General features: G+C 47.1%; 2 protein-coding genes across 2 annotated transcripts; both read left to right on the forward strand.

Moving 5' to 3' along the window:
* The first annotated feature begins 5,612 nt into the window (after positions 1–5,612).
* LOC141026574 (uncharacterized) lies at positions 5,613–6,110 on the forward strand. Its single transcript, XM_073503332.1, has one exon. The coding sequence runs from the start codon at positions 5,613–5,615 to the stop codon at positions 6,108–6,110; it is 498 nt and encodes a 165-aa protein (XP_073359433.1).
* A 3,397-nt stretch (positions 6,111–9,507) lies between these two features.
* LOC123497011 (uncharacterized) lies at positions 9,508–18,805 on the forward strand. Its single transcript, XM_045232653.2, has 5 exons — positions 9,508–9,578; positions 9,752–9,844; positions 17,706–17,851; positions 18,272–18,358; positions 18,452–18,805. Exons 2-5 carry the CDS (start codon positions 9,760–9,762, stop codon positions 18,641–18,643), a joined length of 510 nt encoding a protein of 169 aa, XP_045088588.1. The 5' UTR covers positions 9,508–9,578; positions 9,752–9,759; the 3' UTR covers positions 18,644–18,805.
* Positions 18,806–21,043: the final 2,238 nt, after the last annotated feature.

Consider the following 21,043-nt stretch of genomic DNA (forward strand, 5'->3'; position numbering starts at 1 on the left):
CTGATTATGCCATAATGCTGTATGAATTTTCTGTAATACCCACTGAGACCAAGAAATCCTCTCACTTCCTTTACATTAGTAGGAGTAGGCCAGTTCTGAACAGTGGATATTTTAGAAGAATCAGTGGATACACCTGCAGCACTAATAGTGTGTCCCAGATAATCAATTTGTTGTTGAGAAAAAGCACATTTGGACAACTTAACCTTCCACTGATCAACTCTGAGTAATTCCAGTACCCTTCTAACATGAGCAAGGTGCTCCTTGTAAGTTTTGCTGAAGATGAGGATATCATCGAAGAAACAGAGTGTATTCTTTCTGTTGACAGGTTTCAATGTATTGTTTAGAGAACCCTGGAAGGTGCCAGGACCACCACTCAATCCAAAGGCCAACACATTGAATTCATAGTGACCAATATGTGTAGAGAATGCAGTCTTGTACTCCTCTCGAGGAGCTAACGGAATCTGATGATAACCAGCCCTCAAATCCAACTTAGTAAACCATGCAGCACCAGCTAACTCATCCAGTAGCTCGTCTATAACTGGGACTGGAAACTTACCAGTAACAGTAATTGCATTTAACATCCTGTAATCCACAACCAGTCTCCATTCTCCTCCTTTCTTCTTGACAAGCAAAACTGGGGAAGAGAAAGGACTTTTGCTAACTCTGATCAGTCCAGCTGCAAGCAGTTCGTTGATTTGCCTCTCAAGTTCATCCTTCAACTGAGGAACAATTCTGTAAGGTCTTGAAGTAACAGGCCTTGCCCCTGGAATTAGGGGAATCTGGTGATCACTTTCTCTTTGGCAAAAAATTAAAGGTTGCCAAAGAGAACTCGTTGCCATGATGCACTGTTCAAACATGGGTATCCGATCCGACTTACACACCTTATTACAAATCACTTGGAGGCTTGATGCCCAAATTACAGGGACCAAAGAGAGTTGGATGCACAGCACACCTCAAACATAGGTCCCCGACGAGCACAACTCATAAGTATGTCACTTGGGGGCTTCCTGTTCAAACATAGGTGTATTCACCAAAGAGAACATAGCGTTACTACCCTCTTGACCAGGTTATCTTGTTCAAACATAGGTGTATTCACCAAAGAGGACATAACCTTTCCGAGTCATCCTATCTGTATACCAGCTGCTTCTTCATCAGGTAATCCTGATTGACCCGCCGAACTCTTAACAGTCAATCTTTTACGGTGTATTCACCAAAGATCCTGAGCTTGTTAAGGTTAAAACGCCGGTTTCTCATGTGAGAGCACGGCTTACAGATAGTCAGGATAGATCCAGGCTCATAAGCCGCCTTCCTTGAAACATGGATAAATCGGCATGTGATGCACGATGCTACTCTGACCCCGCGTACTCCTGATAAGTCTATCTTTAAATAAGACCTGAACTTATCTGGTTTCAAATGTCGATTGGGTAATGTGAGTGCCGGCTCACGGAAAGCACGTACCTTCCAGTGGCCATCAGGCTAGTTTCATTGAAGAAGAAACTTTGGCTTGGCGGCCTGCAAAAGCCTCGAATTTTTTGGTTTCTTATTTTTTCTTTATATATAATCTCTTTTTCTTGCCATATGGTTTTTTACAAGTCGGGCCAAGCAGCCCTGATTATGTCTCATATTTGGGATATTACCCCTTACCCTGGTTATGGACTTCTATGGTCACCAGCGGACTTATACTGGGCATCATGACCCGCCCTGTGGTAAACCGCCAGGGCACTTACGATTTGTTTGTGTGCGGGAACCGGTTTTCATACCGGGCTATATTATTCAAATGTTCAATAGCCAACATGGCTGGATTTTTATTATGGTTATCAATAACCAGTATTATGATTGAGGTTTTCAAAGTCGCTTTAGCGCAATGGCTATTATTTTATCAATGGATATGATTTATTCTATAATTGAGGGAATAGTCCTGAGACGCTTCAGGTTACGACCCAGCACTCGGGGGCTACATTATTCACATTGAGATTACATCAAATATGCAAGTCCCATGTCACTACCAGCATGCACCATGGCACTTGGGGGCTAATGCAAAGTCATTTTTTGTTCACCTTATTGAAGACCCGACTCATCACATTGTAATAAGCCTGCCCTTGGGGGCTACACGTTGCTGCTTGAATCTACATGATCATAGATACAAAGTCCCTGCTCATTATTGCATAATAATCCGGCCCTTGGGGGATACACTGGTTGAAGTTTTTATGAGCATAAGGCAATTTCAAGTCCCAGGTTGCTGCAAGCATGACAACCCGGCACTTGGAGGCTACATATGTGGAATACTCAGTTCTGACTAGTGATTGAGATGAACAACATGGATTTCTTTGCTCTGCTCAAGACTTGGGGGCTACAGGTAATATGGATATGAGGGAGAGAAATCTTCAAAAATTCTCAGTTTTGACCCGGCGTCGGCAACAATTAGGACTCGGCATCATTTGTTTATAACCTGGCAATTTTGGTAATCATAAATTGGCAAGATCGACATTTTCAAGCCGGCTGAAGATCAGATGAGTATTTCAAGACCAATATTTTTAAGCATTGGCAGCTGAGTCAAATGAATTATTCTTCACTATTTTCTCTGTGAGAAACCAACGTCAGCAAATTGATTATGAAGTTGGCTTATTGACCCGGATTTTCTAGAAGAAGAAAATAACAAGGAGTTAAGGATGATCAGGTGCCGGCTTACAAGAGTTCTTAACCCGGAGCATAATCTTTCAAAATTATTCTTGTGTTTGTTTTAAAGGATCAGTTTAACATGGATAAATCCAAATTAAACTGGGGGCTAATGTCGGGGATATACCCCGCAGTATGACCCGGCCAGAAATATGACCCGGCAGAGACTTGGTGTTTCATTGGTGACCTAGTAGATGTTTAAGCCGACAGATGTTTAAGCCAGATGTTTAAGTCGACAGATGTTAAGCCATATATTTAAGCCGACAGATGTTAAGCCAGATGTTTAAGCCGGCGGATGTTAAGCCAGATGTTTAAGCCGGCAGATGTTAAGCCAGATGTTTAAGCCGACAAATGTTTAAGCCATGTATTTAAGCCGGTAGATGTTAAGCCAGATGTTTAAGCTGCCAGATGTTAAACCAGATGGTAAGTTAGATTGTGACAGGGTCGCCTGGGGTTAATAATCCCAAAACGTTAAGAAGCCCAAGACGTTAAGAAGCCCATGGAGAGAAGCCTGTGATGAGAAGTCAGAATAGTTTAAGTCTTAATCCGAGGTGGACTCTACATGTAACCGGCCCCTTTAACTTATATAAGGAGGGGCAGGGCACCCCAAGAGGGACAGGTTGAATACTCTATAGGCTAGACACAACTAGGAGAGCCGGTTTACGGCGACTCCCTCATGAGCATAATGAGACCTAGCCACAAACAACATGTAGGGTTGTTACCGGATGATGTTTCCCGGAGCCCGAAGATGTCTAAACCCTTGTCTTGTGTTGCATCTCTTGATTCTGATCAACCCCTCTCAAGCTACCACATAGATGCGTTGGCCTCCCGACTAAGTCCTCACACTAGGACATCTGCCGTGACAATTCCACAACACACTCGGTTGTGCATCAACTATAGCAAAAGCACGTTGGTGCCCATCCATGTGTCGCCGGACGTGGTTGCTGGGGCCGCGGAGGCCCTCTCCTGCTCTGTTCAGGGGTTCCCGCAGCCCTACTTAGGGTTGCAGCTGTCGCGGGAGAAGCTTACAACGGCGAATTTCACGCCGATGATCGCCAAGGTGGACAAATTCCTGGCCGGCTGGCGGGCGCGCCTTCTCTCTGAAGGAAATATGCCCTAGAGGCAATAATAAAGTTGTTATTTATATTTCCTTATATCATGATAAATGTTTATTATTCATGCTAGAATTGTATTAACCGGAAAATTAGTACATGTGTGAACACATAGACAAACAGAGTGTCCCTATTATGCCTCTACTTGACTAGCTCGTTAATCAAACATGGTTAAGTTTCCTAGCCATAGACATGTGTTGTCATTTGATGAACGGGATCACATCATTAGAGAATGATGTGATGGACAAGACCCATCCGTTAGCTTAGCACTATGATCGTTTAGTTTATTGATATTGCTTTCTTCATGACTTATACATGTTCCTCTGACTATGAGATTATGTAACTCCCGAATACCGGAGGAACACTTAGTGTGCTATCAAACGTCACAACGTAACTGGGTGATTATAAAGATGCTCTATAGGTGTCTCCGATGGTGTTTGTTGAGTTGGCATAGATCGAGATTAGAATTTGTCACTCCATGTATCGAAGAGGTATCTCTAGGCCCTCTCGGTAATGATCATCACTATAAGCCTTGCAAGCAATGTGACTAATGAGTTAGTTGCGGGATGATACATTACGGAACGAGTAAAGAGACTTGCCGGTAACGAGATTGAACTAGGTATGATGATACCGACGATCGAATCTCGGGCAAGTAACATACCGATGACAAAGGGAACAACGTATGTTGTTATGCGGTTTGACCGATAAAGATCTTCGTAGAATATGTAGGAGCCAATATGAGCATCCAGGTTCCACTATTGGTTATTGACCGGAGATGTGTCTCAGTCATGTCTACATAGTTCTCGAACCCGTAGGGTCCGCACGCTTAACGTTCGATGACGATTTGTATTATGAGTTATGTGATTTGATGACCGAAGCTTGTTCGGAGTCCCGGATGAGATCACGGACATGTCGAGGAGTCTCGAAATGGTCGAGAGGTAAAGATTCATATATTGAAAGGTTGCATTTGGACATCGGAATGGTTCCGAGTGGTTCGGGCATTTTTCCGGATTACTGGGAGGTTACCGGAACCCCCCGGGAGAAGTTATGGGCCTTATGGGCCATAAGAGGGAAGCACACCAGCCCACAAGGGCTGTTGCGCCCCCCTCCCCCTTGGGAAGGAGGCCGATTAGGACTAGGAGAAGGGGGCCGGCCCCCATTTCCTTCTCCTTCTCCCTTCCCCCTTTCCTACTCCGTATGGGAGGTGGAATCCTACTAGCACTAGGGAGTCCTAGTACAACTCCACACCTTGGCGCGCGCCCCTAGGGTCGGCTGCCTCTCCCTCTCCCTCCTTTATATACGTCGCCGGGGGCACCCCAATGGCACATCAAAGTTTCTCTTAGCCGTGTGCGGTGCCCCCCTCCACAGTTACACACCTCGGTCATATCGTCGTAGTGCTTAGGCGAAGCCCTGCGCCGGTAACTCCATCATCACCGTTGCCACGTCGTCGTGTTGACGGAACTCTCCCTCGGTCTCAACTGGATCAAGAGTACGAGGGACGTCATCGAGCTGAACGTGTGCTGAACACGGAGGTGCCGTACGTTCGGTGATAGGATCGGTCGGATCGTGAAGACGTACGACTACATCAACCGCGTTGATAAACTCTTCCGCTTACGGTCTACGAGGGTACGTGGACACACTCTCCCCGCTCATTGTTATGCCTTTCCTAGATAGATCTTGCGTGATTATAGGAATTTTTTTGAAATACTACATTCTCCAACACTCTCCCCCGTGGGGCGTTTGGTTCTTATCAACGCCGTGTTGGACTCGCTCCCCACATATGCTATGGCAGCGGTCATTCTTCCTCCTGCTATCATCAAAACCATGGACGCGCTCCGCCGCGCCTTCTTGTGGAACGCGGCCGACCACGCATCGGGCGCGCGGTGCTTGGTGGCTTGGGCCCGGGTCGGCAGAGCGAAGAGCGAAGGAGGTGTGGGACTGAGGGACCTTGCGACCCAGAACACGTGCCTGCTCCTCAAGATGCTTCACCGCCTCCACTCGCCGGCGTCTCGGTGGGCGACGTGGGTCTGGGCTGAGTTGAATGGGCAATCCCTCCTCTGCCCTAGCAGCTGCCGCCTGGCCGGGGTGCACGGGCGCCCCCTCCGTGCCCTGCTGCCTCTCTACCATGCCCTGACCCGCGTTCAGGTGAAAGACGGCCGGAGGACCTCGTTCTGGCATGACTGGTGGCTGCCGTGTGGCCTCCTTAATGCTGCCTCTCCAGCCCTGCACTCGCACACCACTTGCGCGGAGGCCACCGTCCTGCGGGTGCGGGAGTTTGGGCTTGACCCCGTCCTGGTCCCTTGCGGTGTCGGGCGTTGGTGAGCGGGTTGTGCCCCTCTACGGACATCTGCTTACTGGGGGGGCCCGTCTCCGCGCGCGCCTAGCCTTGCTGAGTTTTGGCGAACGGCTCTCGCCCCATGCGCCCCTCGTGTGGGGGACGTGTGCGCCGTCGAGGGTGAATTTCTTCGCCTGGCTGCTTGTTCGCCGCCGGATCAACATGCGTGACATCCTCCTCCGCAAAACCATTGTTGAGCGAGCTGGCGCTGGATGCCCCATCTGCTCTGCTGAGATGGAAACCGCTGATCACTTGGTGTTTCGCTGCTCGTTTGCGCGTGCTTTCTGGCGCTCTGTGGGAGTGGGTGAGATTGCAACGAGCGTCTCGGTGGATTCGCTCCAAGCTATTGATGTGCGTGCGGCGGTCGGGGAGGCTTCCCCCGGCGCTTTTGCCCTCCTGTGTTGCTGGCAGCTATGGAATGGGGTGGTCTTCCGGGCTGAAACACCTTCCCTCGACCGACTCCTGAGTTGCTGCCGTGTGGATGCTATCCTCTGGCGCGAGTGTCTGCGTCCCTGTGATCGCTCGCATATAGATGTTTGGGTGCGTGCGCTGTAAAAACTGATGTTGCCCCCCTCCTTTCTAGGGTAATTTGGCAATGAAAATACAAGTGGAGGGGTCGTTATCCCTCCCCCGGTGACGTTTCAAAAAATACTTCCTCCATTTCAAAATAGATGAATCAACTTTATACTAACTACGGAGGAAGTATTTTTTGAAACAGAGGAAGTATATTTCAAATGACCCTGCATGCATGTAGTTGGGGAGCACGAGAATCGGGAGATCAGATTGAAACACCGAATATAATCTTCTTCTTTGGTAGCACCACAACTTTATACCGACGGTCAACGTGCTCTTCCTTTTCAAATTAGCACTTACGCTTGATAAGTTTTGTTGAGTACAGTACTGAAAGTCAAACTGGGCATTAAGATTTACATATGCTGTTCATTGTATCCGATTGGGACCTCCAGTGGCCGGCGCAACACATGCGGTGCATTAATTGTAGGGATCTGCAACTACAACATGGAGCTCAGCTTATTGGTTCGCAGCAGTTGAAGTTTCAATTTTAACAATGGCCATGTCAGGCTATGGTAAGTAGACTGCAATTCCAGTTTGTTTGGTCATTGGGTCCTGTTACTTGTAAGGACAATAGATAGATACGAAGCTAGCCAGAATCATAAGATGTCCTCGAGATCATCCACGGGGAATATGAAAATGTTTAAAGTAAATAAAAAACCGATGAATCATAGGAAAAACCTGCACTTGGATCTTCCAAACTGAAATTATACCAGTGCTTCTACTTCCTGCTTCCAGGCCTGCACTACTCTAATTCCAATTAACTTATATCAAGCTAAAGTGTCAACGAACTTGGTACTCCCTCCTTCTACTTATACATGGCCTAATACGTTTTTCGAGGCTACCTTGTTAGCACAAAGCACAACATGGAATTCATATGTGAAAGAAGTTTTTAATGATATAATTTTTATATCATGCATCTCATATACTAATAGTTTTAGTATTGGCCAAAGGCTAGCTCGAAAGATGTATTATGCCCTATATTTTTTTTCGATAAAAAGTGGATTTTATTTAACTCAAAATGAAGCATCAAGGGATACAAAAATTAAGCACACACCCGACCTCTACATAGCTAGGATGCACACAACCAACATCAACTGACACGCACTAAAGCACGCTGACAAATAGCAAAGTCATGTAAGACCGAAGCTATGCCTAAGCGAGGAAAGAAAAAAAATAAACCTGAAGTTATCAAATCCATTATCGACAAACTACAACTATGACCATATCCGCAACAATCACCTCATGACATCATAAAGACAACGAGGTTCTTCAACAGCAATACGTTCATGAAGGGAGCGGCGCTCAAGCGCCACCGTCACTAGATCCAACCACCAATGGGAAGATTATATGTTTTCACCCCGAAGAACCAATTCCAGCATATCCAAGCAATGCCTTCAACAAGGTAACGACGCAAAACATCGCCAATGCCATATATAACCAACCTGAGTCAAACTAGGTTTTCACCCTAGAGCTCGTCGAAGTCAATCATGTGTTGTCATCACCATTTTTCCGCGATCCCAACAACTACATGCACTGGGATAGCCGACTGCCACCCCTGCACAACCATACCTTTTCGTCAAGCCGTCGTCTGTAGATTGCATGACACCGTCAAAGACAACCACCGGATCTGAAAAGGGGAACCCTCACGAAGATCTTTCGGTGGCCACCGTAATCCGCAGCGAGTCGTCGCCGCATTTCACTGTGGTCATTTTGCCGCCACAACCACCGGAGATGGAGAAGCCAGATCCAGCAAATCATATCCTTCAACGAACATGCCGATCCTGCTCGATAAACACATCTTCAAACGGTCACCATTGTTGCAGCTGCGCCCTAGCCCCTGCCAAGCAACCTTCAGCCCATCCGCAAGCGACCTGTTAGTCGAGGCGGCATATCAATGGACGTAGCACAACAAGTGTGTTCTTCAGTCCTTGTGTAGAGTCCGAGAGCGGTTGGAACAACACATCCATCTAGATCATGCATGGGGACAAGGAGATAACACCAATCACGAGGATCTGCTGATTCAGGTTGATGGAGAGCGCCGCACCTGCCGTCGTCCGAAATCTGACGGTCGTCGCTAGCCACCTGCCATGACAGTGGTACCATCAGCCGCCGCACAGAGAAACCAGCCGCATCATGCCACGAGAACAATGCCCCTCCGCCACCACCACCGAACAGGCTTCGCCCGCCCATGGCCTCCGGCGGCGGCGAGGAGAAGGAGCACGCGACGGGTCCGGAAGTGTCAAAGATTGGAACGCCACCGTGTCGCCAAGATTAGCGACGCGGGGGCCCTTTTTTCGCTTCGTTAGTTTCACGCCTATACCCAGCGCAATGCATTAGGCCCTATATATATATGGAAAGAGGGAGTACAAATTTTATTCTCTCTTTTCTTTTGCTAGTGGCATGATCCATAGTGGCATGAACGTCAAATATATAGGCTAGAGAACAGAACGTCAAATATCCATAGGTAGTTATTAATCCGTCAAACATCCAATTAATTCGTTTTGTAGAGATAAAAAGACAAATTTTCTGTGAAACCGTAACTCCCAAAAACTAGCTTCCATTTCTTAAGCTAATATGAAATGAGGAGGTTTCTTTTTTGCTCCATGCAATATAACTGAGATTTTCAAAAAAAAAATCATCAAATGAACATGTAAATCTTCCATGTCGGACCCACATATCAGCCGCTGGTACGGGAAAAACTGGTTGTACTATTCTATTACTTAGGTCAAGTCAATGGAACTTCCGAATTATTTATAACTTCAATTAGCTTCTGCGTGCTATATAGATTAAGCCTGTTTCTCCGTGGATCCATGTGAAGCATCTAGCCTCACAAATCCGTGTCTCTTAGCATAGTTGCTCGGTGGGCATTGCTCGAGGCAGTGGTAAGTCCCAAGCTCCTTCGTGAGTGTCCTAGATTATTAGCGAAGTTGTATGTATATGCATATGTATTAACTGGTCATTTACAGGGTAATTGTAGTAAGTCGTTCATTTTTTTCCGAGCTATATTCCTTCTAAATGCAATAATCCGTGCATTTTTCGTTCTGTTCTCTACAAGGGGCGCCTATGGCTAGTAGGGAACTGTGTAACGTTCGAAAGCCCACTCTACAAGCAGCTTCCTCCTCAATATCAGTTGGTGAAGGAGTGAAAGGTATGTATCCAGTTAGAGGATAGTATCTAGCTCGAACCAATATATATCTTGTTAGAACCAGTACTGTATACTACTAGCACTCATAGTCGTACCTAGCTTTGGGGTTTTCTCCTGCCAGGTTCTTGATTAGTAAGTTGAACCACCGGCCTTTGAGAGTTTTAGTTCACAATGGATAAAAAAGGTGAACAAACTAGCTGCGAGGCTGACAATGCTTGGATATTAGCTTCCTTCATTTAATCTTGTTTCCTTCCTTTGCTCAGTAGGTGATCGACAAGTCGATCTGCTTCTTGCTGTCTGGTTCCTCTGGGCTTCTCTCTTCTTGTTGATTTCACCTAGTGCAGCCGACATTATTGAGTCCACTGGAAGCTTCTTGCTACTTATTTTGCACAGTTGTGATTTTTTTTAGGACGGTCTTCTTTTGCGGTGTGCATTACACTAGTTAGAATTGTCGCCAGCATTTGATTTTTCATTTTTTTACCTACTTTTGGCAATGTGTTCATACTATGCGTCTCAACTTAGATTTGCGATAGCTTGACTAAGAGCATCTCCAGCACTTCCTCTAAAATAATCCTCGTAAAAGTGGTTACACGGGGTGTCCGTAAAATGTAGTGGAAGTTGACTGGTGAGGTGTTTGTTTAGTTTCCGAAAAACTTCCCCCAAAAGTGGTTTTTGGTGGTGGCACTACGGCGAGGGCGAACTAGACGTGCAGTGCAGCGAAGTCAAGTCGCAAAGTGCGTTGTGTGTGCAACAGTCATATTACCTTCTCGCGATTCCCTCAAACAGGGGAGAAGCGGTGGAGTTTGCAGAAGTCGCTTTCTTGCATTGACAAGCAATATGTCCCTGTCGAGAACAGAAGTTGCATCTAATGGGATCCGCGCACTCCCTTGCAAAGTGGCCCAGTCCATGACACCTAGCAGATGTAGCCCCTCTTCTTGAATGGTTGACGATGAGGTATTGAAGGAGGTAGGGTGATTCAAATGTTAAACAAAGAGGGGTAGCGATCAATTCTTCGTTTTTATCGGGTGCCACATCATAAGCAAATTGGGAGCGTAAATAATTGTAACCATGTACATATAAATGACAGCAAGGCTGGGGCTGTTGGTTTGAATATTGTGGGTGTTAGGACAAACCCCCGACTCCGAACGCCGAGTAGCCTCCGGCAACACGAATGCCAGACAAACCCTAGCTAGCACACTCTCTCTCATTCGCTCTTCGATGGAGGTGAAAGAAGGAGCATACTGGACACAAGACTTTTCCGGCGACAAACGCGCTGCACGAGCAGCTCTTTTTTTCTTCAGCACAAACTCGGCTCGCCAACACACCGTCTCTGAGAACACACACGAACACACGTGACTACATCTCTCCTTAGGCTCTCTACCCACGGCACTGCACTCTGGCCGCTTAAATAGCAGACACACACACAGCTGAGCAACAAGCTGGTCATAATATTGTGCCACTCACACACTACCTAATTTCCTAACATGCTGCATGCACTAACTGGTTCCGGCCGCGCGCGACGTCTCCAACGCGATCACCAACGGCCGGTCCACGATGGACATGCTACAGCTACAGACTCGCACGCCATGACATAACTAGAACACTAACTTATTCCTGGATTGACTCAGCTAACAAACTAATAGACTTATCCATGCAAGATAATGGCTAACAGTCAGCGTTACGCGCCACCAGTAAGATGACTTCACGGTCTGCCATCCCGATCCGGCAGCAGGCTGGCGCTGCTCGAGGCATGGAGAGGAAGGGTTGTGCTTGTTGGAAATATGAGTTTACCGTATGATTTTATTAGCAAAAATAGTAGATAAAACATAACTATCGTAGCAGAGATAAGTCATGCAATCCGATAGAGAGTATGCAAATGGCATCTGTGGCAAGATCTCAAACAGAAAGAACACAAAGAGGTACGGAGCTGCGGCAAAAGCATTGGTGTTGGGGTTGACGTCCTCGCCGGCCATGTTGTCGAAGAGGTTGTCGACGTCGGGGAAGAATTCATCATTTGGTAAGTGGTCATTGGCGTCCGTGGCTTCCGTGATGAAGAACATGGTAGTCATCCAGAGCACTGCCCAAAAACCTTATCACCCTTCTCCCGTACAGGACACAAAGTGGCGGGATTTCGGAGGCCTACTGTCCCGACCGTCGGTGCATGCCAAGAGCCGGGAGAGGGAAGGACCTAGCGTGTCTATGGGGAGAGGAGCGACCTCTTTTTTATATATATAGAAGAAGGAGACGAATGGGTAGCGACTGGAGGTGAAACGAAGAGAGGGAGACGCAGCGAACAGCCAGCAGCCGAACGGATGCACCGTTCGCATTCAATCTCCACTATAGCAAAAACTTTTCAGCTTTTGTGTGACCTTTTGTATGCCATTCGTGCGCAATAAAAATTTAGATCACGACTCGGCTCATTCCCACAACACACGTCGCGTCGCATCGTGACGAGGCGGCCAGCGGAGGTGGAACGCGCGTGAATGTCTCTTTTGTTCTCATGCTCATACATGTGGGAAAACATCCTTCCTTATAAGGAGATCCAACTCCTTTCAAACTAGAAATGTGGGACTAAATTTTATTCTCACCTTTTGCCTTAGATGGATAGGCTAAGTGGGCCTCTACGATTTATTAGGAATTCTAAAATGGCTATTGGGCTGGCCCGAACTAGACCAAATTCCAGCAGTGTTGTGCATCGCCGAACACGGAAGATTCACAGACACAGGCACAAAGAGCATATGACTTGAAAGCAGCATCATACCTAGGGTGGTTGACAAGCGGAGGGCGTGGTGAAAGACCTGTGTCAGCAATGGAGACCACCTGCTTGCGAGACGACTCATTTGGGTAGCGTTTCGTAGGCTGTATCGTTTTTATGCACCTCACATATGTGACATAGTTGGGCTTGGATGAGTGGATACATGCTAAAATCGTATTCTGCATGTAGTTTGTTTGCCTGCATCCTCCCCAACCTGGCTGTGAAGAAATGCATGCATAGTGTTTGGTTGTGTGATGTTTGGTTGAACACATGTTGTCTAGTAACCTATGAATGATGAGGTTACCAGCACACCGAGAAGAAGGGTATAGATAAATACCGTACCATAACTAAACACGAGTCATAAACAAACAGTTCAACGCTTAATTGGAACAACCCACGCAAGAGAGAACTTTCTACACATCAATGGCAAAGGCCTCGTCGTACTTCTGGCACTTGGTCACCCCCTCGATGTCCTCTTGAGGATATCGACAGTCAACAGCTTGAAGGTGACGAGGTACCTGATCCTGACCTAATTAAAGATGAGCCGACTGTTGATCACCCAGACCGTCACCCTCCAGACACAACCAGTGTTTGTCTTCAGTTTGAATGTCTCTAGGACAACGGCGAAGTGCTTGGTGAACTCCAGTGGCATCGGAAGGCACTCCAGCTTTGGTTCAAGAATGAAATTGCAGAAGTGGGTTGGCCTGGCCCTCATTGTAATTCCTGTAATTTTTCGACCACTTCTTGGCACTATCGTGCTACACCACCGCCTTGCCCTTCTTGTCGGCCGAAACCACCTCCTTGCCCTTGGATTTCCCTAAAGCAGCCTAGTCGATCTACATTATGGACAACATGAATGAAGGTTAATGAAGGGACAAATGGAACACACATATGAGCAAGATCAATGAGGAATGCAGAACTTTGTGAACCTCATCCACCACTTGACTCCACTACCTCTTCCAACCATCTATGTCTTGTATCATGTCCTCTAACACAACTTGTCTCTCTGTCTCTCTATCCCACCAGCTCTCCATCGCCATGAACCCCATCCACCACCGCACTCCACTACATCTTCCAACCACCCATGGATCTCTCTGTCTTCTACCATCTTCTCTTCCACAAATATGTCTCTCTATCTCTTTGTCTCACCACCTCTCCATCGCCACGAACGCCATCCACCACCATAGTCCACTACCTCTTCCAACTGTCTATGCCTCTCTCTGTCTTATACTGTCTTCTCTTCCATAACTCTGTTTCTCTATCTCTCTGTTTCTCTGTCTCACCACCTCTCTATCGCCATGAACCCCATCCCTAACCCCGTCCCCAATGGCATCAGATTTATCCCCTCCTCCCTCACACTAGACCATGTTTGAATCACTTAAATCCAACATATTTCCTAAATCGTGTATCAAATATAACCCGAGATATACATTCGCAAATCGAGTGTGGGCATGGTATAAGGACATAGCCGTAGGCGAAGAAATTGACTGAAACGACAGAGGGCTTACCACCATTGCAACGCCCGTGAGGGAGGTGGTGAAGCCGGTGAATGCCACCATTACTCGTAGTCCAGATTTTGCGCTCGCCATCGCCAGTGTGAGATTGGAGAGTAGGGAGAGAGAGCGGTGATAGGAGGGAGACGGTAGTTATAGACATGCTCCAGGAAACAATGCGACATCTCGAGCGTGGCTCCTCGCGTGCAGCCTCCAATGCCCGCGTGCTGGAAGTTGCATCGCCCGGGCCTGGCCTAGAGGTGCTTGAAGGTTCGAGGGGGTCAAGAATTTGATGCAACACAGGCTATCAAACAGAAGGAAATTACATCGCCAGGCCAAGATGGAACCTGCAGATATAGTCGTAGCCAGGTGGGGATGCGAATCCAGATATGGGATCTAGCACGTCCATGCACCAGCAGAAGGCAACATAGGAGAGTCTAAGCTGAGTGGCAAGAGCAGAGTGGACGCTGACAAGCCTGATGTAGGAGCGGAGTGGTCGCAAGGATGGCGAGTCGTAGGAGGATGTGTGCAACTTTTTTTAATGGCCTTCCCGCTGCCATGTAACTACTATCGATCCACTCGTGCTGCTCCGAGGAAACCCTAGGACTAGGTCTTCCAGATTAGACCATGGCGGCACTGCGGTGTCATTTCTCTTTTGAGAGCATCGTCCTTTGTTGAGGAGCGCTGGAAGACATAGGCAGGAGGTGGAGCAGCTTCGTCTTGCATGGAGGTTCGCTGGAAATGTCAAGTCATGTCTGGCCGACAGCTGCTACATTGTGTCATGCCTGTTCGGCAGGTTCTACGCACGACAGATCTTTCAGAGACTTCAAGTTGTGTCGGCTGGTGGTACTTGGCGGCATGGTGATGAGGTTTACTAGCAGCGAGCACGACGTGCTTAGCAGTTTGCGTGCAGGGAGGTGGTGTCGCTGGGCACGGTGGTGGCGTCTACGGATGGCCGGATTGGCAAAGATGATGCATATCTCTTTTCTGAAGATGGGTCAGCGCTTCGATGATGATGATGACTTCTAAAACGCGTGCATCTGGTGTACACCTTAGGTTTGCTGCACCGGCTGTAAGTTTCGATACGTTGTGTGAATGGATCGGCGACGACGTTGGTTTTAGATATGAAGGGTGAGAGCACTCTACATTATCGAGTTTGTAGATGTGAGTAATTGTTGACTTCGAGTAGTTTGATGTATGTTTTTGTCAGACCTCAGCTAAACAATTAATCAAGATGACTGTATGCATCGATTGATGTAGAGGTAGGGATCGTTGAGCTCTTTTTCCGGAAAAAAAAAAACAATGCGTTGATCCCATGCCATCCCACGGACTGATCGTTGCCGGCAAATGACTAACCGAAAGCAAATTGCTTTGATCTATTTTGCGCAGCACGAACACAGTATTTCACTGACTATTATTCAGTGCCTGCTAACAGAAACATAACATGTTCGGGTGCGTTGAGGATAAGACTAACAGGGCTTAGACATGAACCTTCCACGTATGAGCGAAACAAAATCACCTCCTCCCTTCTCCAAATCCTATCGTCAGTAGAGTCGTTAACAGAAAGGTAGGACGGAGGGCTGAACATGTCGTAGTAGGGCGGGGCAATTGGTGGCTCGTCAGCGAATGGGGAGGCGACACCTCGTGTGTGTGGAGCGGGTAGATGGGAAGATCGGGGCTGTGTTAAGAGAGTATTACTGGGAGCATACGGAGCCGTGGACAAACTCCACGGAGGTTTCATACTACTGGCCACCACCACGCGTGAAGGGTTTTTTCATGTATCTTTATCTTTATCTTTACCTAATATTAAAAGAAGGAACGTTTCTCCATTTTTTTTGTCACATAATTGTTTCGTACGTACTCTGTTTTAGAAAAAGATCAATAAAGTTCGTCCAAAGAGTGGCTCAAACCGTGGTCTGCTAGAGAGAGTCCCATCATGCACAACCATCAAGCCAAGCTAATGTCTTTGGTGGAGAAGCGGAAGGTCACCTATTATTGAGGCCCGCGGTACCTCGCCTCACAGCAGGGCCTCGCTGCAGGCAGCAGTTTTGTGGGCCGGCCCATTTGAAAGGATGGTGTCGAACATATTTTTATTCTTTTGTTTGTACTTTCTGTTTCTATTTTTTATCTTATGTTTTTTTTTCAATTTCGTTTTTCCTATTTTGGTTTGTAAAGTATTCATCGCACTTTAAAAAATATTAAATCATATATTTAAAAAATGTTAAACATGTGTAAAAAAATATTTGATGTATAAGAAAAATATACAGTGTGTATGAAAAAATAGTGATCAAAACATGTATTTGAAGAAAATATTAATCATCTATTTAAATAATGTTAAACATACATAAAAATGTTTCAGATATATATGAAAATTGTACAATACGCATGAAAAAATGGGACTTCAAAATATATTTTTCATGAAAATTTAACCATGTATTTTTTTTAAATAATAACCTGTGGAATCAATATTTCATATGTACGCAAAAGATGTACAATATGTTGAAAAAACTAGACATCAAAACGTATATATGAAAAGATGTTAATCATATATTATAAAAATGTGAAACATGTATAAAAGTATGTACAATGTGTATTACAAAATGTAGACATGTGTTGAAAAAAAGTAGACATCAAACATTTCTTTTTAAAAAATGTAATTATTTGTTTGAAAAATGTTAAACATGTATCAAGAAATGTTCCTGATATACACAAACAAATGTATAATGTGTAAGAAAAAACATAGAAAGTAAAACCTATATTAAAATAATGTTAGCCATGTATTTAAAAAAGGTTAAATGTATGCAATAAAAATGTCCCTTATGTATAAGAAAAATGTACATTATTCGTGAAAAAAATAGATAAGTGTTGAAAAAAGAAAAATGAAAAAAATGGGGAAAACCAACTCTAGCCCCAAGAGTTCATGGAGCACATGTCGGACCCCCATCATCCATCTCCGATCTGTCCTTGCCTCCATGAATCGCACCGTCGCGGACATCTCATGCGCGTGCAATGTGATCAGACACAACACTTATCGGATTGATTGCTAATTAGCAACGCGTCCGATGGCATCTTCTAAGGAAGGCCTATATATATCCGTTGGCTCAAGCTTCAGTGGAGGCAATTGCAACATCTCGGCCTACCGTCAATATTGATACTACCGTGTACCGTCCGCTAGATGTCCAAATACAGACAGATGCGCTAATTATCGTGACAATTTACATTTTTCGATGAAAATTCTTATTGATAACCTAGACATATGAAATCATCCAGGAGTTGTGTCCAAGGCGCTAGCATTAGATAGGTGGGTGTGGACGTGTACAAGGTGCCTGCATGCATATGACATGGCATCACATCTTCACCAACTACCGCGTCAACTAGCCGACTCCCGCACCGATGCACTTCTGCCTTGCGCGCCATCGGGAAGGAGCCCACCTCATTTGCCCCACTACCATCCCTGGGTGGCATTGTCCAGAGGCTGGTGTGTCGCGCTAATGAATGTTCTAAAGGACACGATAATTTTCTCTCCCGTTGCAACGCACGGGCATATGTGCTAGTATATATGAATACAATTACATCTTTCATTTACAATTTTGTTTTGTCATCTATATACGAGCAGAGTGCATTTCAGCAGTCGGCCAGGAGCACAAAGGCTTCGAAGGACTCCTGCAGGGCGGCGATGATTCTGGAGACAAGACCGTTCGCCTGGAAGGACTTACGATATCGATGACATGCTTTGCAAAAATTGCTGTTGGGTCTGATAAGGTGAGCTTGCATTATTGTTGCATGTCTTTCTATGTCGCCGTATGTGTCCGGCATGCATGCTAATGCTAATATCATTTCTTCATAAGCGCGGATAATTAGTAGCAAGACAAATAGAGCTGTTTCGGACCACTGTAGGAAATCCTGTGGGACGTTTGGAATATTATGGAACCCCCTCATTTTAGTAAACCAACTTACAGGACTCTACAACCTTACTTGACCATGATCTGTTCTATAGGCTCGAATGAGCACTTCAGTTTCTGCCCACTGGTCCAGAGCGTGATTAACGACCAGGATTCTTTTGATGGGATCAGTCCGATGGCTGAAGTGGATTGTTCCTGCCTTGCTCACATCTGTGCAAGGTTGCCCAGTGGTTGTGTGACAAACTTGATCCCATTTTAAAAACTTCTGTTTGGTGTGCAGGAAACTAAAAGCTACGAGCTTAAGATGACCAGCGACAGCGACACAGTCGGTGCGCCATTACTGGAATGGCATCCTAAGCCAAACGAGGTAACCCCCCCACCCCACCCCACAAAAAAAAGAACAACTTTCTCTCTAATGAGCCTGCGAGCAAGCATGATTTCATATGGTGGTGCTTTCCAGGGACCAATCAACCTTCTCAAAATGACACGAGAAACCACACCGGCTGCCATTCCTCAAAATACACTGGCTAATGCCCTATGTGATGTTATGCATCATGTTAAGAGGAAGATGACAGGAGTTGGAGTCCAAGAAACCAAAGAAAACAAAAAGGCCAAAAAGAGCAGCCCACATCGAGCAGCAGGTAGCAAATAACTGGAAGGCATAGAAAGTTTCAAACTTTGTGTATGTCCCCCTTTACATTCCTGCTAATAAGGAGTGCACGATCTCGTGGCAAAGGCAGAAAACTCATAATGGCCAACTCCATTTCTAAATTAAATTTGTAATTTAAAACAAAGGGGATGTAAAATGATGCTTCATAAGACTTTAATTTATTCAGTATAATATCGTCGTTTGATTGTTACTTTTAGATTACGATTTGTTTATGGGCAACGATCTGCACCGGTGCGCCGGCCCAACTGTTGGGCCGGTCGCACCGTGGCCATTGGATCTGAGCGAGTGGGCCGTTGGATCCGGCTGAACAAAACGGTTCGCCCTATCGTCTTCTACCTTGCACCACGGCACCGCGCGTCCTACCGCCCCCGCCGCTCCAAGCGTTGCGCAGCCCCTTCCCCCTCCCCTCCCCCCGTCCCCCGGTCGTCCTCGTCTCCGTGCTCGTCGCCGCGCTCGCCGCCGCTCGCCGTAGCCGCTCGCTGCTGCAGCAACAGCGTAACTGCTAGCTGCTCGATGTTGTTGCTTTGCCCCATGCAATAGCCGCACCCCACGGTTGAAGCTCTTGTTGAGACCGTTGTAGCTCCGGTTGCAACGGCTGAAGCTCGCCGGCATGCTCGCCGCCGCTCATCCCCGGTGTGCATCTTGCAAACAAAAAATCGAGCACCGGGGAAGATGTCCAGTGCTACAACCAACGACCAAAAAAGCTACAGCTAGCGATAGGAAAAGCTTCAACCGGCTACGGAAAAAGCTTCAACCAGTATATGACTGGAGCCATGGATGACCAAGAAAAGTTACAACCGGTGACAGAAAAAGCTTCATCTAGCGACGAAAAAAGCTTCATCCGACTATAAAAAAGGTTTCAACCGTGAAAACGAAGCCATAGACGAAAAACAAAAAGTTGCAACCGACAGTTATAAAAAGTTACAACCGCATTGAAGAAAGCTTCAAACTTCTTACCTCAGCTGCGACCCCGTGATGACGATGACGCCATTTTGCTGCAACCGTAGTAGATTTTTGCTACCACCGGCGAGTGAATTTGTTACAACCGGTTCCAGCAAAATTTCGCCGCGGGGTGTAGTCTGCCATGGCTGGTTGCAGCTCCAGCGTGGCCGGGTCCGGCGAGGTAGGGAGAGCTCCGATGCATGCGGATCCGCACGGATCTGGTCGAGGGCGGCCAGATCGGCTGATTCCCATGACGGCGGCGCCCCTAGGAGGCCTCCGGCGTGGGCGATGGGTTGACCATGGCAACAGGAAGAGAGAAGAGAGAGATGACCGAGAGGAAGAAGAGAAAAGGCAGAAGGGAGAAGACGCACGTGGGTGAGCCTCCTATCCTACGTGTCGCTAGGCGAGTCGCTGGCGCGTTTGTGCGTGGACGCGACCGGCCGAAGCTTTGGCCGGTGCGCCGTTGCCAAACGATTCCCTTTGTTTATTACTAATGTTACTGCTAACGCAAGGATAATCTAGAGCATGTACTGCCCTTAATCAAACTTTTCGTACTCGGCCAAGTTGGTGGGAAAGATGCCAACATCTATGTTACAAATTAGTATCTTTACGCCCATTATTAAATATAGTGTAGTGACTAAAACGTCTTCTATTTGTTCAAAGAGGGAGTAGTTGTCAATCCGTGCTTTCACACATTCAAGTCTATAGTTCTTTGAACATCTACATCCGGGCATCCCAAACCCTCCTCAAAGGTCCGGACGGCCTGCTCGGTCACTGACCGGTCATGAAATTTCGACCACGCCGGGCACCTCAACCGGACATCAAACACCTTCACTGACCGGCACTCCTCATATCTAGCCCAAATATGGGGCGGATAGGGGGCGCCCGGGCGCACCCGCCACATCGGACCCGGCCCACGCTGGCCCACCCGACCCCACATATGTTCCTCCCCATCTGCTCGCCGGGCCAAACCCTAGCCACTTCATTCCACTCCCCTCCACTGCCCTCCGTCACGCAAGCTCGTCTCTGGCATCATCCGGCCGTCTCCGGCATGGCTGGCAGCGGATCCAAGTCCTTCACCTCTAGATCCATCGACTCTGAGCTCATCCCATGCGTCCCAAAGGAGGAGATGGTCATCCGGCTAGTGCTCCGCCGCTCCCGGCAAGAGGCCCGTGCACGCTAGCATTCGGACTCCTTCCGTCAGGAATCCATTTTGTTCGCCCAAATGGCGCATAGATCCGGTGCTGGGGTAGCCGTCGCTGCCTCGCCGGAGGCAGTGCAGTCCGTCTGCCATTCGAAAACGTTGGTGGACGCGCAACCCCTCCGTTGGTGTGCCGAGCATCAGGGCGCACCATGGGACTCGTCCGATGAGAACATGGTACAGCGAGCCCGCCGTGCGAGGTAGCGGGCGCGGGAGGCGGCGGCAGTCCTCACGGCAGT

Source organism: Aegilops tauschii, chromosome 1 (genome assembly GCF_002575655.3).
Source record: "Aegilops tauschii subsp. strangulata cultivar AL8/78 chromosome 1, Aet v6.0, whole genome shotgun sequence".
Taxonomy (NCBI): domain Eukaryota; kingdom Viridiplantae; phylum Streptophyta; class Magnoliopsida; order Poales; family Poaceae; genus Aegilops; species Aegilops tauschii.